Source organism: Copadichromis virginalis, linkage group LG3 (genome assembly GCF_057382275.1).
Source record: "Copadichromis virginalis isolate Kocher_CV1m ecotype Utaka linkage group LG3, C_Virginalis_male_GT1.1, whole genome shotgun sequence".
Classification (NCBI taxonomy): domain Eukaryota; kingdom Metazoa; phylum Chordata; class Actinopteri; order Cichliformes; family Cichlidae; genus Copadichromis; species Copadichromis virginalis.
In genome coordinates, this window is record NC_140620.1 from 2,861,081 (window position 1) to 2,887,219 (window position 26,139).

A 26,139-nucleotide genomic window follows, 5' to 3' on the forward strand; every position below is an offset into this window, starting at 1 on the left:
CTGTCAGGTCAGGTGCTCCCCAGTTGCTTTGGGGACTTTTGCCCACTGCTGAGATGGAAGGCAAACCGAGTGCACGGTGTCTTCATCGCTCCTGAACTTGACCAGCATTTGATTTCATCTTTGTTATTGTGGCAACATTGCTGGGGCCCGTAACATAATATCAAACCACACAAGGAAGGAGGAGAGGTAGGAAAGATTAAGGAAAGGATGCAATCAAAGGGAACACTAACAAATCAGCTTCTGTACCATCTCTGGGTTCTCCTGGGGACCAGTCAGACCCTTTTTATAGATTTATTTATTATTTACGTGTGTGATTCTTCTATTTTCATTATCTTTGTCACATCTGTATTTTCAGACTTCCTCTCACTGCCTATATAAACATGGACCCTCCCACGACCCCCCTCCTAACAACACAAACCAAAGGAATAAATGACTTTCATAGAGCGTTATATAACTGTGTGTATGTTTATCTTTATTCATGCAGACCTGCTCTGATTATTCTCTTCATTCTCCAATGGACAAAAAGGTCTGTGCCAGACTTTGTAAAGCTGGAGAAATATTCACACATTAATTCCATAATGCAAAACTCATTAAACATGACTCTGACACCAGTCCCAGTAAAGGGGACGATGCACAAGCTCATGTTGACCAGGACAAGTTTTCCTCTGAGTTTAACTAATCAGACTTTTCTCTAAATATTTCACAGCATCTCCTAAGTTCAGTCTCAGGAGTGAAGCTTCACCACAATCATGCTCACAGCTCCGGTCTCTGCTGATCAAACTACAACACTTATATTAGAACTACACACTTCTAAATGTTGTCAAAGGAGCTTGCAAAGAAAAGCGTCTGGACTTCTTTAAGTTGCTTGAAGACGTTTCACCTCTCATCCGAGAAGCTTCTTCAGTTCTAAGGTCAAATGGTGGAGAGTCCCAGATATAAACCTAGTGGGAGTTTCCCCCCACAGAGGGACAAAAGGACCCCCTGATGATCCTCTAATCGCCTGAGCCAAGGTGTGAAACTGGGTGTAGGTCCCAATCAGCCAGAGTTTCGGGTGAGTTCATTGTGAAACCTGGCCCCACCTTATCATGCGAATTCCTGAGGTCAGATGGCCCAGGATGTGAGTGGGCGTTAAGGCGTCTGGGGAGGATCTCAAAACTGGATTATAGATGGCAGAGAGTTGGTGTCGTAAGCCCCGCCTCTGTTCAAAGATGGTCGCTCACAGTGGACATAGATGCTTCTTTCACTCCTCTTTCAAACCATCTGTCCTCTCTGTCCAAAATGTGAACATTGGCATCCTCAAAGAGTGACCTTTATCCTTAAGATGCAGATGGACTGCTGAGTCTTGTCCTGTGGAGGTGGCTCTTCTGTGTTGTGCCATGCGCTTGTGAAGTGGCTGTTTGGTCTCTCCAATGTAGAGGTCTGAGCATTCCTCGCTGCACTGTACAGCATACACCACATTGTTAAGTTTGTGTTTTGGCGTTTTGTCTTTCGGGTGAACCAGTTTCTGTCTGAGCGTGTTGCTGGGTCTGAAATGCACCGGGATGTCGTGCTTGGAGAAAACTCTCCTGAGTTTCTCTGATACACCGGCTACATAGGGGATGACAATGTTGTTGCGTCTGTCCTTCTTATCCTCCCTCGCTGGTGTCTGGTCTTCTTTTCTGTGCCTCTTTGCTGACTTTAAGAACGCCCATTTAGGATAGCCGCACGTTTTGAGTGCTTCCTTTACATGTGTGTGTTCCTTCTTTTTCCCTTCAGGCTTAGAGGGAACATGTTCTGCCCGGTGGTGTAGGGTCCTAATTACTCCAAGTTTGTGCTCCAGAGGGTGATGGGAGTCAAAGAGGAGGTACTGGTCCGTGTGTGTGGGCTTCCGGTAAACTTCGATGTTGAGTTTGCCGTTCTCTTCAATGTGCACAGCGCAGTCCAGGAAAGGCAAACAGTCGTCCTTTGTGTCTTCCCTGGTGAACTTGATGTTTTTATCCACAGCGTTAATGTGCGCAGTGAAGGATTCCACTTCTTGTGTCTTGATTTTGACCCAGGTGTCGTCCACATATCTGTACCAGTGGCTGGGTACTCTTCCTTTGAAAGAGCCAACGACACCAACTCTCTGCCATCTATAATCCAGTTTTGAGATCCTTCCCAGACGCCTTAACGCCCACTCACATCCTGGGCCATCTGACCTCAGGAATTCACATGATAAGGTGGGGCCAGGTTTCACAATGAACACACCTGAAACTCTGGCTGATTGGGACCCACACCCAGTTTCACACCTTGGCTCAGGCGATTAGAGGATCATCAGGGGGTCCTTTTGTCCCTCTGTGGGGGGTCACTCCCACTGGGTTTATATCTGGGACTCTCCACCATTTGACCTTAGAACTGAAGAAGCTTCTCGGATGAGAGGTGAAATGTCTTCAAGCAACTTAAAGAAGTCCAGACGCTTTTCTTTGCAAGCTCCATAGACTACGATGACCTGGATGACTGAGTACCTTCACAGACACTTCTAAATGTTATTTTAGGAAACTTTTCTGTCAAAGCTTCTTTTTGTTACTTTTATCATTCTTGTAATGAGTCATATGCATGAAGTGGATTAAAAGGAAATCAAACCAATCAGACAAAACTGTTTCAGGTGATCACTGCAGTCTTCTCCACCTATAAGATAAAAGTATGTGAAGCATTACCTGCTGTGACGTCTTTGTGCAGCAACTCTAAACATTTGTGTAACTGCTGATCGTTCACGTCAGTTTGAGTTAGTTGCTGCTTCTAAAACGGTTTCTTATTTTTCTCTGACGTCCCTCGTAAGAACGACTTGTTTGCTTTGTGTCACTTTCTCCTGAGACTCAGCTCAGAAACACTATACTGTCAAAAGTATTCAGTCTCCACTGAACCACAGACTTCAGGTGTGCCAGTCACAACCACAGGTGTATAAAACCTGGGCATGCAGGCTGCTGCTACAAACATCTGTGGAAGGATGACTCAGGAGCTCAGTGAACTACAGCGTATGACTGTGACAGGATGCTACCAGTGCAACGAGTCCAGGTGTGACTTTCCCCACTGCTACATGTTCCACTGTCACTGTTAGTGGAACAGCGATGAAGAGTTACGATCACAGAGTGGGGTCAGTGGATGCTGAGGGACACAGAGGTCGCCGACTTTCTGGAAATCACTACAGACGACCAAACTTCACCTGGCGTTCAGATAGCGTCATGAAATGTGTTTCCATGGCAACCGAGCTGCACCAAGCTTTACATCATCAAGCACAATGAAAGCCTCTGATGGACTCTAGAGCATGGAGACGTGTTCTCTGGAGTGACCAATCACACGTCTCCATCGGGCCATCTGATAGGCTGATAGAGTCTGAGTTTGGTTGGTGGTTGCCTGGACAACAGTACTTAAATATAAAGTTCTCGTCAAACAGTGTCTGACCTCACAAATGGGCTTCAGGAAGAACGAGGGCCTGCATCCTTCGGCGGACGCATTTGTAGACCGATTACGTCACAGCGGTTTGACAAAGGCTGTCCAAATTTGAAGACTCTTCCAAGTGTGGCCGACAAACGCGTCCTTCTTTTCCCCAGATTTGAATGATGGGACGGGTGTAAAACCTTTGTGGCCCAACCTGTCCCAGAATTCATAGCACGGCCCAGCGCAGTTTCCAACAATGGCAGCAGCTAGTTAGTTTTAATGTTACTCTTATTATTCTTTCTGGGTCACAAAATAAACGTTTAACATATTTCCAGGCGAGAATGTAGCTGTGTAAACCTCAAATATCTGCTCAGTTTATCAGGACACCACATATTTTCAAAAGCACTCCGACGTTTTCGGAGACGTCTGTTACCCACTAGCTCGATAGCTAGCCGGGGGCTAGGCTAACTAGAGCCGTGAGAACACCGGACTCCCGGCAAATCGTTTTCAAACCCACCGCCGTCTTTCCTACTCAGGTTAAATATATATGAGTCACTTAGATAACTTAAAATGTTATTGTTTGGCTTTTTTCAGTATTTTATTTGTTCCTGAGTAAATCGGTTTGGCTGAGATTAAAGTTATAGTTTTTACACAGCTGAATAAACATCAGACAGACAGCTGATTATCAGAAGTGTGAGATGCTCCAGAATATACTCCGGTCTCCGGTGTCCTGTTATATTTTAGATAGAAGGAGTTTATTAAACTTCACCGAAACAATCTGCAAATTTCATTTAAATTTAATAAACTATCATCTTGTCTTTATTTTTAGTTAGCACCTTAAACACTTAAAGCTGTAATGATGTGACCTGGTTTTCCTGAGACAGGAGGAACTGATGATGGCCTCCAGGGTGGCAGAGGGAAGCCAGTGATGATTTGGGGGTGTTAATGACCCTGTCTGCAGCCTTCCTGTTCTCAGTCGTGGCCCCTGAGTACAAACAGCAGGCAGGAGGAGAGCACGCTCTCCAATGAGGAGGGTAGAAGGCCAGCAGCAGCTTCTGGTCCAGGTTATTCTTCCTCAGGACACAAAGGACGTGCAGCTGCTGGGCCTTTTACACCAGGGTGATGGTGTCATGAGAGGGCAGTGGAGCTGTCTGTGCCTCCTGCAGTCCATTATGACTTCTTTGGGTGATGTTCAGCTTCAGGTTATTCTCTGAGCATCGAGGCGTTCTCTGCTAGGGCTGTTCGATACAACCATCTATGACGATATGTGGACGTCTATCGTTTCATATTATACGCTATTGTTTGTTTCGTGGTGTCACAAAATAAACTGTTTATTTTTTCATCGTTTTGATGGTCACAAGTTCTCGCTTCCTCTCATATTTGAAATAACCACTACAGGCAGGCAGGCGTAGTCATTAGCAACAACAATGGTAAATCCATCCGTTTGTTTATTTTCTACATAAACCTTTCACAATAAAGCTCAAGATTAGGGATGGGTACCGGTTCTGACATAAACGGTAGTAACCAGACCGACAAGCAGCGCACATTTCGGTGCTTTATTTCGGCGCTTTTTTTTCCTGAGCTGTGATACACTTCTAGCCAATCATTTTACGTTTCCGAGGATAGTAGGCGGGTCCAGGTACGTACGTTCTTTTAGAGCAGAGCTACAGATTAAAAATGCCCAAGGTGAAGCGGTCAAAAGTCTGGCTGTACTTCACAGCAAAAGATGCAAACTCAGCAGCAACAAGTGCTTTAAGCTGATACTGTGATACTGTCAAAGGAGGTAACGCCTCAAATCCGATGAAACACCTGGCGACGCATAGCGTTTTTTTAAAAGCCCAGAAATGCGCCGTATTTGATAGCTTGCTGCGAGACCTCACACCGAGCGCATCTACTGTGCGTGGGTTGCCTGTTATGCAACATCCCCCAAAAACCCGAAGAGGAGAGTCCTGGCCCCTAGCCCTGCCAGTGTAGCAGAAATGATGAGGATGATGATGCAGCAGCAGCCGTTCTTCTCTGCGTGAGTAGCTTAATGTTGTTCACGTGTAATTTACGTTGAGTAGGCTAACCACGTTATTACATTAATGCATGTAAGGTGAACTAGCAAACCTCATCATAGCTACATGCGGCTGTCTTCTTGTTTGATGGCAGATGCTCCCTTCACCCTGGCCAAAAAGGCTAAAATGACCAAAGAAAAAGTGGGAAACAGCTGAACATGAGAGGTTTAGGACAAAGTTTGTGTTTTTTCCATTGTTTAAGCACTGCTTCCAGCCAAGAGTGATACCATATATGTCCCATAGCTGCAGAAAAGGCTAACATTGTTATCTTTTTACAAAAAAAACAGCTGAACATGAGAGGTTTTTGGACCAATTTTGTGTTCTCCATTCGTTAAGCACCGGTTTGAGCACCGTTTGAGCACCGGCACCGTTTCAAAAGCACCGGTTTGGCACCGGTATCGGATAAAACCTAAACGATACCCATCCCTACTCAAGATCCTGTTGAGACTTTTCAAAATAAACTGACAAATGACAAACAGAAGGACCAGTCCAAATAAATCAAGGACCTTACTCCTAAACGAGGGGCTAGCTCTGTAGCACGGACGTGGTTTGGTTAGGAGAAGTCTGACATGGACCAGAAAACTGTACGATGCAAATTATGGAACAAACCACAGACTCAAAGACAACAAACCTCTGCTACCACCTACACAAGAATCACAGAGTGATCACAGAGGCAGAGTGTGGAGAGAATTTACGGATGAGGAGCAAAGAACAAACCTCAGATTCAAACCTTAGAAAGGCTTTTCCCCGCACCACGCCGTGTGATAAATACAAAGAAAACGTTCCTCATGTGTAAAAATGTATCGTTTCATGCATCAGCCAAAACACTCGACTCCAGCTACACAACACCCAGCTGGAAACACTTCACACAAGTCGATTTGCCTGAGATTCACAGAATTTACAGAAAATGTTTGTGATGTCCAGGGCTCGCAAAACCGCCTGCCCGACGTCCCGGGGCTAGCGATTTCTCGAGTTGGGCTACCAAAATCCATCTCAGCCCTGCCCGTCGGGTATCGAATGCCAGGACTGCCATAATGAATTAATTAAATACACCATTAAATAATTAAATGTGGCAATAATTAATTAAAATTGGAATTAATTAATTAAATAAATAGTTATGGCACATGTAATTAATTAATTATTGACACATTTAATTAATTATTGACACATGTAATTAATTATTTAATGATATATTTATTTATTTCATTTTGGCAGTCCTGACGCCTGGCTCTCATCATGAAATAATTTTATCTGTCAGCCTCACCCATCAAACTCAGGGGGCGGGGTTAACGCTGCCCATGCAGCTTCTCTAACATTTGATTTGACTTACTTTGCACAGCAAACAAACAGGTCGATCCTAGATAATCGATTGCTTGTGTAGACTTGGGGCAGCCAGTTATCCCAGAATGCAGATCAAATCACAGGCAGCAATGGTGGTGGTGTAGTTTTAAAATACCCCGTTTTTCTGTCACCAGCTACACTTTTAACAGTGTTTTAGCCGCGAGTGTCGCGCCGTATGTCTGGTCAGGTTGTCAACATAGAACATGTTTGCAAAAGTGCTCAGATGTTTTCAGAGATTTCACTAGCTCTGCTAACAGTTAGCATGCAGAGTGCACCGAGGGGTTAACCGGTTTGTTTACATATTCCACTCTCCGTGTTCCACATGTTGCATTCGCAGATTCTCATTTTCACCGAACGATCGTCTCTTTCCGCCTGGTCTTGTGTCTCTGTGCTTCTGTAACATAAAGAACGAGCTGACATTTTTCTCACGAAACCAGCGATCAGCTCAGCAGACCCTCAGTTTACCTGCATGCATCCTCCTCCTCATCTGTCAGCTGTTTAACACCTGCTGCTAATTCAAGAAACACGCCTAGTTACCTGGTGATAGTCACAGTTTAACTGGGCAGCCGGTGCTCGATATAACGCAATGTCAGCGCATTTTTCTGCACAAGATAAGTAAATATAGTATTTTCCCCGAGCGCAGAGCTGCTGGAGCTCGTTTCCTTACAGAGCACTTTATAGGCGAACAGCTTCATCAGCGGCTGATGTCCAATCACCGGCACACAGCTTTGAAACCTCAGCTGAGTTTTAGCTCTCAGTGGTTAAACGCTGGACTTCATTCACTCAGGTTCTGTCTGTCGGGTCACGTTTACTTCGCTGTTTTATTTACAACTTTCATTCCACTTTGATCTGCGACAAACTGACGGTTCATCTCTGCTACAGTGTTGTTAGACTGCTATGTGTTTGTGTTTTTTATGCTGTATATTTTCACGTCTCTGGAATAGTTGGCAGTTAGATAGTCAGCTGGGAAACTTTGTGTTAACTCATGGAGCTGAGGATATCGTGGACATGCTGACCTCGCTGCGTGGTGTACAGAGCGAGGTCAGCATGATTAATATTCACAATAAAAATATTAGCCGAACATCATGAAGTCTGTATGTGTTTCATAGTGTGGAACAACCTTTGTACAGTTAAAGCCAGCAGTTACTACATGACGGAAACACCAACGTTATCTCTTTTATGTGTTTATACACAGGTCACGCTGATTACTGAACAAAAACCCAAAGATCAGATGTTAAACAGGTTTATTTGCTCTCTCGCCTCCTTAAACATGTTTTTAATGTTAGTTATAATTCAGACTGAAACACGTAGGACACATAAGAACATCAGGAAATAAAACACCGATAAATATAACCTCAGTAAAAGAAGTCAGCGGGGTTACTACAGCTGTGTACCGGGGCCTGCGCTTTGTCGGTGGGATTGCTTGCGAGGCGAGCGGGTCTATCCCACGCTTTGCCGTGAGACTGGGCAGACATCGCCGAAATCATCGAAACACTTTTGCAAAGAGGCTGTATCTTGACAAACCGACCAGACACATGAAGATTAAAGCACTACATTCTCTGCTAAAAAAATATTAAAACGGTATTTGGTGACACACAAACAGAGTTTTTCAAAGTTCAGTTCTGTTAGCTTCCACATGCCGGTTGTTGTGTGCTAGAAACAATGGCCACCAGGCCAAAGCAATGGTTTTGACTCGATCAGCGTTAGCCCCGCCCCCTGAGTTTGATGGGTGAGGCTGACAGATAAAATTATTTCATGATGAGAGCCAGGCGTCAGGACTGCCAAAATGAAATAAATAAATATATCATTAAATAATTAATTAAATGTGTCAATAATTAATTAAATCTGTCAATAATTAATTAATTACATGTGTCAATAATTAATTAAATCTGTCAATAATTAATTAATTACATGTGTCAATAATTAATTAAATGTGTCAATAATTAATTAAATGTGTCAATAATTAATTAATTACATGTGTCATAACTATTTATTTAATTAATTAATTCCAATTTTAATTAATTATTGCCACATTAAATTAATTATTTAATGGTGTCACTATCAAAGGACCCTGGATCTATATCGGACAACCATCCATCTAAAAGCAGCGAAGTAAGGTCTGAAAATCTGTTGAAAAGTAAAAGGCCACAGGGAAAGCTAAAGGCTAGGCCTGAAACTCTGATTGTGGGTGACTCTGCCGTAAAGGATGTACAAAGGATGTGCGGTAAGAACACTAAAGTCCTCTGCTTTCCTAACGATATGGTCAACAACCTGAAGGAGAGAATTCTTCAAATTGCAGATGAATATCCAACTGTGACAAACATTGTCCTGCATACAGGGTCAAACGATGTGTCCAAACAACAGTCGGAGGTTCTGAAACGGGACTTTACTGGATTATTAAACACTGTAAACTCTCTGAATGCAGCTGTATTCATCAGTGGACCTGTACCGCCGGTCAGAGGAGGAGACGAGAGATTCAGCAGGTTGTTTACACTGAATAAATGGCTTATATCAGCATGTGCTGACCACTCAGTGCACTTTATCGACAACTTTAATATTTTTTGGGAACGCAGGCATCTGTTCAAAGAAAATGGATTTAATTTTAACAAGTCAGGGGTGAAACTGTTCACCTCCAACTTGTTTTATTCCATACGTCATCCATATGTGCTTGGTGCCAAGGCTGAGATAAACGAGGAGTTATCTCATAAAGAGGAACAAACAGTACTCCAAGAACAGACAAAGCCCAGCAGAAACCTTGAGGAGGAGCTCCATCTGCCCCCACCCGGGAAGAGCCTCAGAAAGGAGAGACATCTGAGGCAAGAAGAGGGGTCCCTATTTGCCTCCAACTCTCTCAACAACACCAACGACCAGGACCAGGGACCACGACCTTCCCCAGTCCCCCAAACCCCTGACAGGCCATCACCCTCCTCCCCCTCCCTTTCTCCCTCCTCCCCACACCTGAAATTCACTGAGGAGATGATGGAGCGAGTCAATGCTGGGCTCAGATCTACCCCCCGGCCCAATCCCTTTTTGTCCCCCATAAACCCCCCACCAGAGCGGCCAAAGGTTCGCCATCGAGCCCCACCCTCAACAGAGCAATCGAAGTCACATTGCCCAGCCTCGCCCCCCTTAGTTCCTCTTCATGCCCTGTCTCCGCAGTCTGATGTGTGATGTGTGGAGGGTCCGGGCTGTGAGGATTATGGCAGTGATGACTTTTCCCAGGAGAAGCTGGGACCCTGTTTACTAGAAGGTTTTAAAATTTCTGTACTTTTAGGTGACAGGAGACATGTGGCCTGGTCAAAACACAGAGAGCTGCACTCTAAAAGATCTTTAAATATAGTAAACATACCTTGTGTGCCACAGACTGCTCCCAAACACGAGGGGACAAGTAATACCTCTAAAACACTTAAGTTGGCTTTATTAAACATTAGATCTCTAGCTGGGAAAACATTTTTAATTAATGATTTAATCACTGAGCACAGCCTTGATTTTATGTTTTTAACTGAAACTTGGTTGGACCAAAGTAACAGTGGAGCTGTTCTCATCGAGACGACCCCCCCTAACTACAGTTTTATCAGTGAGGTCAGGGCGAGCAGGAGAGGAGGAGGGGTTGCTGTCTTATTTAATGAATCATTTCAATGTAAGCAGCTATCTCCTGGACGTTTTCAGTCTTTTGAATATGTGGCTTTACAGCTGAAGGCCCCATCCAAAGTTGTGTTTCTTAATGTTTACAGGCCTCCCAAATACTGCACAGACTTTTTTAATGACCTCAGTGAACTGCTGTCTGTGATCTGTGTTGATTTTGACTGTGTAATTATTGCTGGGGATTTTAACATCCATGTGGACAACCCTCAGGACAAAGGGACTAAAGACCTGAGTAACACTCTGGGCAACTTTGGGCTGACTCAGCATGTAACAGAGGCCACACATAATAGAGGACACACTCTTGACCTACTGATCTCCAAAGGCCTGAGCATTTCAAAGGTTACTGTGTCTGATGTGGGCCTGTCTGATCATTACTGTGTTTTCTTTGAAAGTAAAATCTCAGCCCACACAAATATATCAACAGCAGTGATCACAAAACGGTGTATAACTGAACACAGTAGTGCAATTTTTAACCAGGTCTTCCCATTAACACCTGACCTGCCCAGAGGGTCAGTCAATGAGCTCGTCAATAGCTTCAATGCTAACATGTTAAATGTAATGGACACTATTGCTCCCATTAAGGTGAAGGTTATCTCTGGAAGGAAAAAGTCTCCATGGAGAAACTCCACACTGGTGAAAAATGAAAAAAGAGAGTGTAGGAAAGCTGAGCGCAGATGGAGAAAAACAAACCTCCAGGTTCATTATGACATTTGTAAAGAGAAACTTCACAATTATAATTTACAACTGAGGAATGCAAGGAGGTCCTACTTCTCTGACATCATCACTAAAAACAGCCATAATGCTCGGGTCTTATTTTCTACAGTTGACAGGCTAACAAACCCTCCTGTGTCAGTGGCAGCTGAACTTCATTCGACCATGGCCTGCAATGACTTTGCCAAATTCTTCACAGAAAAAATCCAAAAAATTAGACAAGCAATTGGTACATCAACAGCAGATCCAGGATATGTACTGTGTCCACCAAAAAACTGTTTAAACACCATGAAACAGTTTCAACCTATTAACAGCAAAGACCTGGAGGACATCTTAGGTCAACTGAACTCCTCCTCCTGCTGTTTAGATGTCCTGCCAACAAGTTTTTTCAAAAAGGTCTCAAAGACTTTAGAGTCAGACCTGTTACAGATCGTCAACTTTTCTTTATTATCAGGTGTGTTTCCAGAATCACTAAAAACTGCTGTAATCAAACCTATACTGAAAAAGGACAATCTTGACAAGACACAAATGAACAACTACAGGCCGATCTCAAATCTCCCGTTTTTAAGTAAGATCATTGAAAAAGCAGTTTCCCAACAGCTCAGTTACTTCTTAAAACAGAATAATTGCTACGATGCCTTCCAGTCAGGTTTTAGACAGAACCACAGCACTGAAACCGCTCTGACCAAAGTGTTTAATGACATATGTCTGAATACAGACAGTGGAAAAATGTCAGTCCTAGTTTTACTGGATCTCAGTGCAGCATTTGATACAGTTGACTACAACATATTACTCAAACGACTGGAGAACTGGACAGGTCTTTCAGGAACTGTACTAAACTGGTTCAAAACATACTTAGAAAACAGGAAATAGTTTGTATCAATAGGTAACTTCACATCTGAGCAGACAAGTATCACATGTGGAGTTCCCCAAGGTTCCATCTTGGGACCCCTTCTGTTTAACATCTACATGCTCCCACTGGCACAGATTATAAAGAACAACAAAATAAACTATCACAGCTATGCAGATGACACACAAATATATATCACAATGTCACCAGGAGACCGAGGCCCTGTACAGGCTCTTGGTAAATGCATTGAGGAAATCAATGACTGGTTGTGCCACAATTTTCTCCAGCTAAACAAAAACAAAACTGAGGTAATAGTCTTTGGTGCCAAAGAAAAACGATTACAGGTCACCAGAGAACTTCAATCTATACATCTAAAAACCACAAACCAGGCGAGAAATTTGGGTGTAGTGATGGATGCAGACCTAAACTTAGAAAAACACATTAAGACAATAACAAAGTCAGCTTACTATCACCTCAAGAATATTTCAAGGATAAAAGATCTGATGTCTCAACAGGACCTGGAAAAACTAGTCCATGCATTCATCTTTAGTAGGCTTGATTACTGTAACAGCATCTTTACAGGTCTACCTAAAAAATCAGTCAGACAACTACAGCTCATTCAGAACTCTGCTGCTCGAGTCCTCACTAAGACCAAAAAAGTGGACCACATCAGTCCAGCTCTGAGGTCTTTACACTGGCTGCCTGTCCGTCAGAGGATAGACTTTAAAGTTCTGATGCTGGTCTATAAAGCTCTGAATGGTTTAGGACCAAAATACATCAATGACCTCCTGACCCAGTATGAACCATCCAGATCCCTCAGGTCATCTGGATCCGGTTTTTTATCAGTTCCCAGAGTCAGAACCAGACACGGAGAAGCTGCATTCAGCTTTTATGCTCCTTATATCTGGAACAAACTCCCAGAAAGCCTCAGATCAGCTGAAACACTCAGTTTATTTAAATCCAGGTTGAAGACTCACCTGTTCTCAGCTGCATTTGAATAAAGCACCAAATCCACACTTTTAAGCTTAAATTTCAAAACTTACATTTAACTACTGATTTTATCTCTGATTTTATCTGTTTTGATTTTATCTACTGTTTTGTTTGTTTGTTTGTTTGTTAATTAGTTAGTTAGTTTATTTGCTTGTTTTATTCAATTTTAAATCATGCTTTTTATTTGTTCTTGTTTCTAATGTCTCTGTAAAGCACTTTGAATCACCTTGTTGTTGAATTGTGCTATACAAATAAACTTGCCTTGGTGTATTTAATTAATTCATTATAGCAGTCCTGGCACTCCATAATCGGGCTGTCATATTAAGGAAAGATATGTCAATGCTTTTGCATTCTTTCACAAATGTAGCTGAGTAATTACGTCATCGATGAGCCACTGTCAATATGTGACATATTGAAATCACGTTTGAATTTGCGCTTGTTTTTTGCTTTCACTTTGCAATCGCACGAACTGTATGTAGAGAGCAGCAGCACTGATTGGTGAGTCACAGATTAATTGTGCACCAATTCCTCTGACATCGTCTTATCAATCGTTAGCTTACTATTCAAACGCGACAAGTGAAATCTCTCGCAGCAAGCTTAAACATGTGAGAGGCTGAGTGTGCAAAGAATCGCTGACCGTTATGTAAGTACGTGTGTAAAAGCAGCAGGATTTACGCTGGTATTTTAGTTCTGCAGAGCCAAACACGACAGGTCAGGGTGAAGAAGGGGCAGTTAGTTATGACAAATCAGGCAAACGATGACAGACTCTGTGGGTTCGTGGGAAAAAGGATTTCACAAACAGATTAAAAGTGTCAATAAAAGCAGTGTTAGCAGCTCTGTACTCTGGAGCTGAGGCTAAGCAGTCTGCTGAAACACAGGCACCATCATTCAGAAGCAGCTCCGAGTCCCTCTGTGACCACTAAAGTGGAGGTGTGGAGCAAGAGGAGGAGGACAGGTGGAAGACACCAAAGTGACAGCAAAGAGTTCATGTTGCTAACAGCTCACCTCTCTGCAGCAGACACAGGCTGGCCTTTAAAATCAATGTAGCGCTCTTCAGACCGGTCACTCTTACAGGACACACAGCTGGGTCCAGGTCCAGCAGGGCTCCCTTTGATCCTGTTAGAGAAAAAAATGTGTTTTTCATTTGCAGAAGCTGATGAAGACTTAGATTACCTTCATCATCCCAAACAGAGAAACAGGTTACTTTACGTTACTAACAGCTCACCTCTCTGCAGCAGACACAGGCTGGCCTTTAAAATTAATGATGTGACCATTCGACATGTCACTCTTACAGGACACACAGCTGGGTGGAGGTCCAGGTCCAGCAGGTCTCCCACTGATCCTGTCACAGAAGAAAAATGTGCTTTTCCATTTGGAGCCACAGAAGCTGATGAAGACTCAAAATAACTTCATCATCCCAAAGAGAAACTTGTTTAAAGGCTGCGAATGAGCAGAAGGATCATCTGAACTAGTGTTAGCAGTGCAAGAACAGAGCGCCACCCAGAGGTAAACACAGTCATCTACACTGTGCAGGGCTATTTGTTTTTAAACAGATACCTGTACCTTACATTAAATGCATCTGAGGTGAGTCTGTGTTGTTGATGGTCCCACTGTGAGCAGCAAGAGTTTTAAATGTTTTATAGAATAAAGGAATTCCTCATTCATTAGAGACCAGGAAACATCAAACAGTTCATTTAAATCAGACACCAAAGTGACAGCAAAGAGTTCATGTTGCTAACAGCTCACCTCTCTGCAGCAGACACAGGCCGGCCTTTAAAAGTAACGATGTGACCATTCGACATGTCACTCTGTAAGGACACACAGCTGGGTGGAGGTCCAGGTTCAGGTCCAGGTCCAGCAGGTCTCCCTTTGATCCTGTTAGAGAAAAAAAATCTGTTTTTCATTTGCAGAAGCTGATGAAGACTTAGATTACCTTCATCATCCCAAACAGAGAAACAGGTTACTTTACGTTACTAACAGCTCACCTCTCTGCAGCAGACACAGGCCGGACTTTAAAATTAACGATGTGACCATTCGACATGTCACTCTTACAGGACACAGAGCTGGGTGGAGGTCCAGGCTGGTCCCTGTGAATAATGATGGAGCAGTGATGTGAGTGCTGAGCTGTGACATGGAGAAGAGTCATGGACAGTTAGAGATGGTCATCTCACCTCTGAGCTTTGGTCTGGCTCTCATGTTCCCCACACAGAGTGCTTTTAGAGGGAGGGACTCCCTCCTCTCTGTCCTCACACTGATCCATGCTGCTCAGCTCACACACACTTTCTACCTGCAGAGGAAACACAAATCATTCATGTGCACATCAGCTGATGTCCATCATGTGTGCTGTCCAAACATCAGCTGCTTCTTTCCTGCTTCATCTCAGTGTCAGCTGGATGCAGTCAGACAGCAGTGTGAGGCAGAGGAAGCTGCCATCAGCTGCTCTGCTATCAGGCCACTAGATGGAGCCGTGATATGAGCAGAACTTTGTGCCATCAGAATCTGAACAGAATAGAATTCAACTTTATTGTCATTGCACACATCACAAGTACAAGGCAACAGTTTGCATCCATCCAGAAGTGCTTTAGCTAGAATACACGTACAGTGGGGCAAAAAAGTATTTAGTCAGCCACCGATTGTGCAAGTTCCCCCACCTAAAATGATGACAGAGGTCAGTAATTTGCACCAGAGGTACACTTCAACTGTGAGAGACAGAATGTGAAAAAAAAATCCATGAATCCACATGGTAGGATTTGTAAAGAATTTATTCGTAAATCAGGGTGGCAAATAAGTATTTGGTCAATAACAAAAATACAACTCAATACTTTGTAACATAACCTTTGTTGGCAATAACAGAGGTCAAACGTTTACTATAGGTCTTTACCAGGTTTGCACACACAGTAGCTGGTATTTTGGCCCATTCCTCCATGCAGATCTTCTCGAGAGCAGTGATGTTTTGGGACTGTTGCCAAGCAACACGGACTTTCAACTCCCGCCACAGATTTTCTATGGGGTTGAGGTCTGGAGACTGGCTAGGCCACTCCAGGACTTTCAAATGCTTCTTACGGAGCCACTCCTTTGTTGCCCGGGCGGTGTGTTTTGGATCATTGTCATGTTGGAAGACCCAGCCTCGTTTCATCTTCAAAGTTCTCACTGATGGAAGGAGGTTTTGGCTCAAAATCTCACGATACATGGCCCCATTCATTCTGTCCTTAACACGGATCAGTCGTCCTGTCCCCTTGGCAGAAAAACAGCCCCATAGCATGATGTTTCCACCCCCATGCTTCACAGTAGGTATGGTGTTCTTGGGATGCAACTCAGTATTCTTCTTCCTCCAAACACGACGAGTTGAGTTTATACCAAAAAGTTCTACTTTGGTTTCATCTGACCACATGACATTCTCCCAATCCTCTGCTGTATCATCCATGTGCTCTCTGGCAAACTTCAGACGGGCCTGGACATGCACTGGCTTCAGCAGCGGAACACGTCTGGCACTGCGGGATTTGATTCCCTGCCGTTGTAGTGTGTTACTGATGGTGACCTTTGTTACTTTGGTCCCAGCTCTCTGCAGGTCATTCACCAGGTCCCCCCGTGTGGTTCTGGGATCTTTGCTCACCGTTCTCATGATCATTTTGACCCCACGGGATGAGATCTTGCGTGGAGCCCCAGATGGAGGGAGATTATCAGTGGTCTTGTATGTCTTCCATTTTCTGATGATTGCTCCCACAGTTGATTTTTTCACACCAAGCTGCTTGCCTATTGTAGATTCACTCTTCCCAGTCTGGTGCAGGTCTACAATACTTTTCCTGGTGTCCTTCGAAAGCTCTTTGGTCTTGGCCATGGCGGAGTTTGGAGTCTGACTGTTTGAGGCTGTGGACAGGTGTCTTTTATACAGATGATGAGTTCAAACAGGTGCCATTCATACAGGTAACGAGTGGGGGACAGAAAAGCTTCTTACAGAAGACGTTACAGGTCTGTGAGAGCCAGAGATTTTCCTTGTTTGAGGTGACCAAATACTTATTTTCCACCCTAATTTACGAATAAATTCTTTACAAATCCTACCATGTGAATTCATGGATTTTTTTTTCACATTCTGTCTCTCACAGTTGAAGTGTACCTCTGGTGCAAATTACTGACCTCTGTCATCATTTTAGGTGGGGGAACTTGCACAATCGGTGGCTGACTAAATACTTTTTTGCCCCACTGTATATGTGCAGACACATACAGGGAATTTGGTTCCGGTAGATGGTGGCTCTCAAGCACAGCAATGTAAATCTCACACACACACACACACACACACGCACACACACACACACACACACACACACACACACACACACACACACACAAGTGTCTATATATACACATTACACATACATACACAAAGCTATGTAAACCAACTATAAATAACGAATCTAAACTTATATACATAAAATACAGAAATGAATGAGGTGGAATGAATACTGCAAAATGTACATAAGGTGCAGCTGCAGTCTGGCAGTGGGAGCAGTGTGACAGGTCAACTGTTAAGAAGGGAGATGGCGAGGGGAAAGAAACTGTTCCTGTGTCGGGTGGTCCTGGTCTGCAGGCTTCTGTACCGTCTGCCAGAGGGCAGCAGATCAAAAAGTCTGTGTGCAGGGTGTGAGGGGTCTGCGATGATTTTCCCTGCCCGTTTCCTGGTTCTTGAGAGGTACAGATCCTGGATGGAGGGCAGGGGGGGCGCTGATGATCCTTTCTGCTGCCCGTACAGTCCGCTGCAGTCTGCTCCTGTCCTGTTTAGTGGCTGCTCCATACCAGACTGTGATGGAGGAGCACAGGACAGACTCAATGACCAGTGTAGAACTGGATCAGCAGCTCCTGTGGAAGACTGTACTTCCCCACTTGTCTCAGGAAGTACATCCTCTGCTGGGTCTTTTTGAGGATGGAGTTGATGTTGGTCTCCCACTTCAGGTCCTGGGAGATGGTTGTACCCAGGAACTTGAAGATCTTCACAGTCGACACAGGGCTGTCTGATATGGTGAGGGGGAGCAGAGTTGAGGGATGTCTCCTGAAGTCCACTGTCATCTCTACAGTCTTAAGAGTGTTCAGCTCCAGATTGTGCTGACTGCACCAGAGTACCAGCCGCTCAACTTCCTGCCGGTATGCAGACTCATCACCATCTTGAATGAGGCCAATGACAGTGGTGTCATCTGCAAACTTTAGGAGTTTGACAGCAGAGTTATTGGAGGTGCAGTCGTTAGTGTAGAGGGAGAACAGTAGTGGTGAGAGGACACATCCTTGAGGGCACCAATACTGAGGGACCGGGTTTCAGAGGTGATCTCCCCCAGCCTCACTTGTTGCTTTCTGTCTGTCAGGAAGCTGGTGATCCACTGACAGGTAGCTGGTGACACGCTGAGCTGGGAGAGTTTGGAGGAAAGAAGTTCAGGCACAATGGTGTTAAAAGCCGAACTAAAGTCCACAAACAGGACCCTGGCATAAGTTCCCGGGCGGTCAAGGTGTTGCAGGATGTAATGCAGCCCCGTGTTCACTGCATCATCCACTGACCTGTTTGCCCAATAGGCAAACTGCAGAGGGTCCAGCTGGTGGCCTGTAATGTCTTTCAGATGGGCTAACACCAGTCGTTCGAAGGATTTCATGACCACAGACGTCAAGGCGACAGGTCTGTAGTCATTCAGTCCTGTGATGGTGGGTTTCTTGGGAACAGGGATGATGGTGGAGCGTTTGAAGCAGGAGGGAACTTCACACAGCTCCAGGGATCTGTTGAAGATGCGAGTAAAGATGGGAGCCAGCTGTTCAGCACAGGTTTTGAGGCAGGAGGGTGAGACGCCATCTGGTCCGGGGGCTTTCCTGGGCTTCTGTTTCTGGAATAGTCGGCTCACATCCTGAGTGTGTATTCTTAGTTTCAGGGAGGAGGAAAGGGGGGTGAGAGGTGTGGTGGAGGTCGTTGAGTCTGGGTTGGAGAGGGTGGAGGTGGTCGTTGAGTCTGGATTGGGGAGGGTGGGGGTGGTCGTTGAGTCTTGATTGGGGAGGGGCAGGGTGAAGGGGGGAGAGGTGGAAGGTGTGTTGGGGGTCAATGTCTGAAGCAATGTCCCTGGGGAGGGGAGGGTGGGGCGTGGGAGTCTGTCCGTCTCAAACTTTCAGTAGAAAGTGTTTAACTCGTTGGCCAGGTCTTTGTTTGCTTCAATAGTGGGTGGGGGGCGTCTGTAGCTGGTGATTTCCTGCAGGCCCCTCCACACTGACGCAGGGTCGTTGGCTGAGAGCCGTTCTTCCAGCTTCTGGGAGTAGATCCTTTTAGCTGCTTTGATCTCCTTGGTCTGTGTGTTCCTGGCTTGCTTGTACAGGACCCTGTCACCACTTCTGTAAGCGTCCTCCTTGGCCTTGCGAAGATGTTGGAGTTTAGGAGTGAACCATGGTTTATTGTTGTTGTATGTGCAAAAGGTCTTTGTTGGCACACACACGTCTTCACAGAAACTGATGTATGATGTCACAGTGTCCGTGAGCTCATCTAGGTTCTCAGATGCAGCTTCAAAAACAGTCCAATCAGTGGAGTCAAAACAGTCCTGCAGTTCCTGCTTTGCTGCGTTAGTCCACTTCTTCACAGTTTTGACTACAGGCTTGGCACGTTTGAGTTTTTGCCTATAAACTGGAATAAGATGGACCATGCAGTGATCAGAATGTCCCAAAGCTGCCCGGGGCACAGAGCGATAGGCATCTTTTAGAGTGGTGTAGCAGTGATCCAGTATGATGTTGTCCCTGGTGGGGCAGTCTATATGCTGTCTGTATTTAGGGAGTTCGTGGTTTAGGTTTGCTCTGTTAAAATCCCCAAGAATAATTGTAAAGGAATCCGGGAATTTCCTCTCCAGGGTAGTAATCTGGTCAGCCAGCTCGCACAGTGCGTTGTTCGTGTTGGCCTGTGGAGGGATGTAAACTCCGACCAGCATGAAGGAAGAAAACTCCCGCGGTGAATAAAAAGGTTTACAGTTGATGAGAAAACTTTCCAAGTGTTTCTGTAACACTGTGACATCAGTACACCAACCTTCATTAATGTAGAAGCAGACTCCACCACCCTTTGTTTTCCCTGAGAGCTCTGTTTCGCGGTCCGCCCGGTGAAGTTGGAAGCCCGGCAGATTTAAGACAGCGTCTGGGACTCGCTCACTGAGCCAGGTTTCAATGAAGCAGAGGGAAGCAGAGCGTGCAAAGTCCTTGTTAGTCCGGTTTAAGAGCAGTAATTCGTCGACTTTGTTTGGAAGAGAGCGGAGATTCGCGAGGTGAATGGAGGGGAATCCTCGCCGACATTCAAAAACAAAACAACAACAAATCAGCGACCAATATAGCCAGCTTTCTTTGCAAGGACACTCAAAAGCCTGCCATCCATGGATTCTGTCAGGGTTTTGATCTGTTCACCATCAACATTGTGTGCAGCAGCAACCACAGCCTCCCAGACACTGTTCAGAGAGGTGTACTGTTTTCCCTCCTTGTAAATCTCACATTTGATGATGGACCACAGGTTCTCAATGGGGTTCAGATCAGGTGAACAAGGTGGCCATGTCATTAGTTTGTCTTCTTTTATACCCTTTCTTGCCAGCCACGCTGTGGAGTACTTGGACGCGTGTGATGGAGCATTGTCCTGCATGAAAATCATGTTTTTCTTGAAGGATGCAGACTTCTTCCTGTACCACTGCTTGAAGAAGGTGTCTTCCAGAAACTGGCAGTAGGACTGGGAGTTGAGCTTGACTCCATCCTCAACCCGAAAAGGCCCCACAAGCTCATCTTTAATGATACCAGCCCAAACCAGTACTCCACCTCCACCTTGCTGGCGTCTGAGTCAGACTGGAGCTATCTGCCCTTTACCAATCCAGCCACGGGCCCATCCATCTGGCCCATCAAGACTCACTCTCATTTCATCAGTCCATAAAACCTTAGAAAAATCAGTCTTGAGATATTTCTTGGCCCAGTCTTGACGTTTCAGCTTGTGTGTCTTGTTCAGTGGTGGTCGTCTTTCAGCCTTTCTTGCACTGAACATAAGTTCCCTGCAATTTCTGAAGAATATTACAGTAAATCTGGCTGAAACTTGGCCCAGACGTACAGCAGGTTTCCCAGAGGGGGGATGTGTTGAAAGTTGTACATCAACTACTCAGGATGATTTTTAATGAATTTTTGAAAATTGACATAATTCTACTGTATTGGCCGACTGCATTGGATACAAGTACCCTTTAATTTCTGAGGAATTCTACAGTAAATCTGGCTGAAACTTGGCCCAGACGTACAGCAGGTGTCCCAGAGGGGGGATGTGTTGAAAGTTGTACATCAACTACTCAGGATGATTTTTAATGAATTTTTGAAAATTGACATAATTCTACTGTATTGGCCGACTGCATTGGATACAAGTACCCTTTAATTTCTGAGGAATTCTACAGTAAATCTGGCTGAAACTTGGCCCAGACGTACAGCAGGTGTCCCAGAGGGGGGATGTGTTGAAAGTTGTACATCAACTACTCAGGATGATTTTTCATGAATTTTTGAAAATTGACATAATTAAATTGTATTGGCTGACTGCATTGGATACAAGTACCCTTTAATTTCTGAGGAATTCTACAGTAAATCTGGCTGAAACCTGGCACACAGGTACAGTAGGTGTCCCAGAGGGGGGATGTGTTGAAAGTTGTACATCAACTACTCAGGATGATTTTTAATGAATTTCTGAAAATTGACATAATTCTATTGTATTGACTGTATTGCATTGAATACAAGTACCCTTTAATTTCTGAGGAATTCTACAGTAAATCTGGATGAAACTTGGCACACAGGTACAGTAGGTGTCCCAGAGGGGGGATGTGTTGAAAGTTGGACATCAACTACTCAGGATGATTTTTAATGAATTTTTGAAAATTGACAGAATTGTAGTGTATTGGCTGTATTAGATTGAATAAATGTTTCCATTAATTTCTGAGGAATTCTACAGTAAATTTGGATGAAACTTGGCACACAGGTACAGTAGGTGTCCCAGAGGGGAGATGTGTTGAAAGTTGTACATCAACTACCCAGGATGATTTTTAATGAATTTTTGAAAATTGACATAATTCTACTGTATTGGCCGACTGCATTGGATACAAGTACCCTTTAATTTCTGAGGAATTCTACAGTAAATCTGGCTGAAACCTGGCACACAGGTACAGTAGGTGTCCCAGAGGGGGGATGTGTTGAAAGTTGGACATCAACTACTCAGGATGATTTTTAATGAATTTCTGAAAATTGACATAATTCTATTGTATTGACTGTATTGAATTGAATATAAGTTTCCTTTAATTTCTGAGGAGTTCTACAGTAAATTTGGATGAAACTTGGCACACAGGTACAGTAGGTGTCCCAGAGGAGGGATGTGTTGAAAGTTGGACATCAACTACCCAGGATGATTTTTAATGAATTTTTGAAAATTGACATAATTCTACTGTATTGGCCGACTGCATTGGATACAAGTACCCTTTAATTTCTGAGGAATTCTACAGTAAATCTGGATGAAAATTGGCACACAGGTACAGTAGGTGTCCCAGAGGGGGGATGTGTTGAAAGTTGTACATCAACTACTCAGGATGATTTTTAATGAATTTTTGAAAATTGACATAATTCTACTGTATTGGCCGACTGCATTGGATACAAGTACCCTTTAATTTCTGAGGAATTCTACAGTAAATCTGGATGAAAATTGGCACACAGGTACAGTAGGTGTCCCAGAGGGGGGATGTGTTGAAAGTTGTACATCAACTACTCAGGATGATTTTTAATGAATTTCTGAAAATTGACATAATTCTATTGTATTGGCCGACTGCATTGGATACAAGTACCCTTTAATTTCTGAGGAATTCTACAGTAAATCTGGATGAAAATTGGCACACAGGTACAGTAGGTGTCCCAGAGGAGGGATGTGTTGAAAGTTGTACATCAACTACTCAGGATGATTTTTAATGAATTTTTGAAAATTGACATAATTCTACTGTATTGGCCGACTGCATTGGATACAAGTACCCTTTAATTTCTGAGGAATTCTACAGTAAATCTGGATGAAAATTGGCACACAGGTACAGTAGGTGTCCCAGAGGGGGGATGTGTTGAAAGTTGTACATCAACTACTCAGGATGATTTTTAATGAATTTCTGAAAATTGACATAATTCTATTGTATTGACTGTATTGCATTGGATACAAGTACCCTTTAATTTCTGAGGAATTTTACAGTGAATCTGGCTGAAACCTGGCACACAGGTACAGTAGGTGTCCCAGAGGGGGGATGTGTTGAAAGTTGTACATCAACTACTCAGGATGATTTTTAATGAATTTCTGACATTTCCATAATTGTATTGACTGTATCGGGCCGTCACATTGTAATTTGTGCGCGCGCATGCGCGCGCGACTGTTCGCGCACGTGCACGTGTGCGCGGGTATAGGCTTTCAATCGGCACATAAAGCGAAAAGGCGCTACCGTAAAGACTGGTGTAAAAGCGCAAGGAAATTTATGCGGCGGATAGGAGGCGGCTGGCTTGACCGCGGCTCACAAATGACGGCTCACTTTACCGCGGTACTTTAACGGAGAGACCGGAAATACAAACACACAGTTTGTTGTGTGAAGAACTCCAACATGAGCTGAACAAACAGTAAAGTTCCTAAAGACAAACTGTTAAAGGAGGAAACGAAGCAAACTTACAGTTTCTTCACACCAACAACAAGCTCCACTCCACGAAGCTCAGCAAAGACGAACTTTGAGCAGGAAGGAAACACCCAGAGAGGCGTTTGAGGACACTCAGAGGGAAGTCTGTGTTGCATTCAAGTGAAACTTGGAAATTCACTAATCTTCAACCAACACCTTGGTTGATTCATTTCTGCCGGTTTTCCTGTTTGAAACACAAACATGTGTCATCACTTTGTTGTTCTTCTTCCTGCAGCGTTTGAATGTTTCAGCACTGAACTGATGTTGGTTCAAATCTCATTTCAACCTGTTGAAGTCATGAATGAAAGTGCAGACTGAGAGTGGATCACGTGATGTTTAAGGTGAGTCATGTGACATGTTCAGTATTGTCACACGTGTCTAGATTGTCCCAGATATCATAGCTGCTCAAACACTGATGATTATATTTGAAGCATTATTACTGATGGTGTAACCAATACGTCTACTCACCAAAGAATGAGTGAAGCAATATGGATAACAGCAGAGGACAATTTATTTAGGGTCTGATGGCAATTTACCATCGATGTCCAGCACTTTAAAGGATTGGACTGGAGCACATCTGTCCTTAACATACCCTCTTAAACATCAGCGTGACACGGATACATCAAAGGAAACTTAGCCGACTCTAAGTGCAAATGTTTCAACCTGAACATCTTAAAACTTCTCTGGGATACAATGTAAACAAAGACAAGAAGAAGAAAAATATTTCCATCAATAGTCACTTCTAACCAGGAGACAAGTGAAGATATTATGTAAAGAGTCCTTTTTCTCAGTCCTGGGGTTGTAACACCACAACCTCCTCAGTCCGTAATCAGAGAGTGTCTATTTGACAACAACCAAAATGTCTTTGGATAGTCTTTGTGAATGCAAACAGAAAAAAAAACAATGGTGTTAGCTGGCCAGCAAAATAAAGAGAGTGTATGGCACTGAGTGCGGGCGTGTGTGTGAGTACTTCGGTCCAAATAATCGAGGTCCGGATGGATGAACGGATGGCAGCCGCTTGTCCTTTAATGGCACCAGCGAGACAGCACAGCAGTGAGGCAGCACAGCAGTAAGACAGCACAGCAGCGAGGCAGCACAGCAGTAAGGCAGCACAGCAGTAAGACAGCACAGCAGCAAGGCAGCACAGCAGTAAGGCAGCACAGTAGTACGACAGCACAGCAGTGAGGCAGCACAGCAGTGAGGCAGCACAGCAGCGAGGCAGCACAGCAGCGAGGCAGCACAGCAGCGAGGCAGCACAGTAGTAAGGCAGCACAGTAGTACGACAGCACAGCAGTAAGACAGCACAGCAGTAAGGCAGCACAGCAGTAAGGCAGCACAGCAGCGAGGCAGCACAGCAGTGCGACAGCACAGCAGTGAGGCAGCACAGCAGTAAGGCAGCACAGCAGTGAGGCAGCACAGCAGTGAGGCAGCACAGCAGTAAGGCAGCACAGCAGTGCGACAGCACAGCAGTGAGGCAGCACAGTAGTACGACAGCACAGCAGTAAGACAGCACAGCAGTAAGGCAGCACAGCAGTGAGGCAGCACAGCAGTGAGGCAGCACAGCAGCGAGGCAGCACAGCAGCGAGGCAGCACAGCAGCGAGGCAGCACAGCAGCGAGGCAGCACAGCAGCGAGACAGCACAGCAGTAAGGCAGCACACCAGTAAGGCAGCACACCAGTAAGGCAGCACAGCAGTAAGACAGCACACCAGTAAGGCAGCACACCAGTAAGGCAGCACACCAGTAAGGCAGCACACCAGTAAGGCAGCACAGCAGCGAGACAGCACAGCAGTAAGGCAGCACACCAGTAAGGCAGCACACCAGTAAGGCAGCACAGCAGTAAGACAGCACAGCAGTAAGACAGCACAGCAGTAAGGCAGCACACCAGTAAGGCAGCACAGCAGTAAGACAGCACAGCAGTAAGACAGCACAGCAGTAAGGCAGCACAGCAGTAAGACAGCACAGCAGCGAGGCGTCTGGCAGGAGAACGAACAATAGTCTCTTTTTTTAAGGCTACTGCAGAAGGAGATATTCCCCGCTAGCTCACCCAAGCTTGCTCTCTGGCACAGCTACAAGCCACGTGAGCTCATAGCCCCTCCTGCTAGGATGTACTACCACAGTCGACTGTCGTAAAGCAGCCGCAAACCAATAGCAATAAAAAAAACTCAAAATCATTGAAGAACATTTTATAACACCCAATATAGATATATATACATATATACTGAATATCACACAATATCAGATAACCAAACTAACACTGGGTTACAATGGCAGCAAAGTTTGAATGGAGCTCTCCTTCTGTGCTGATTTGTCGCCCTCTGGAGGTCAAAGCACAAACTGCATGATGTCACTGTAACCACAGAGGGACAGGAAGTGTTTTTAAATGATGAAACATGTCAGTGATGCTGATAGTGTGTTCATCACAGACGCTCAGGAATCAAAGTGAAAGCAGAG

General features: G+C 44.5%; 1 protein-coding gene across 1 annotated transcript in view; it reads right to left on the bottom strand.

Annotated features, from left to right (window-relative positions):
- The window catches only part of LOC146712307 (NACHT, LRR and PYD domains-containing protein 12-like), a 43,829-nt gene extending 18,967 nt beyond the window's left edge, over positions 1-24,862 (bottom strand). Inside the window, exons 1-6 of the mRNA XM_085451996.1 lie at positions 23,685-24,862; positions 15,162-15,277; positions 14,976-15,077; positions 14,737-14,865; positions 14,216-14,332; positions 13,996-14,106 (exon numbers count right to left, since the gene is read on the bottom strand). Of these exons, the coding sequence (XP_085308122.1) occupies positions 13,996-14,106; positions 14,216-14,332; positions 14,737-14,865; positions 14,976-15,077; positions 15,162-15,250 (548 nt within the window). The 5' untranslated portion in view covers positions 15,251-15,277; positions 23,685-24,862. The remainder of the gene's footprint in view (positions 1-13,995; positions 14,107-14,215; positions 14,333-14,736; positions 14,866-14,975; positions 15,078-15,161; positions 15,278-23,684) is intronic.
- Positions 24,863-26,139: the final 1,277 nt, after the last annotated feature.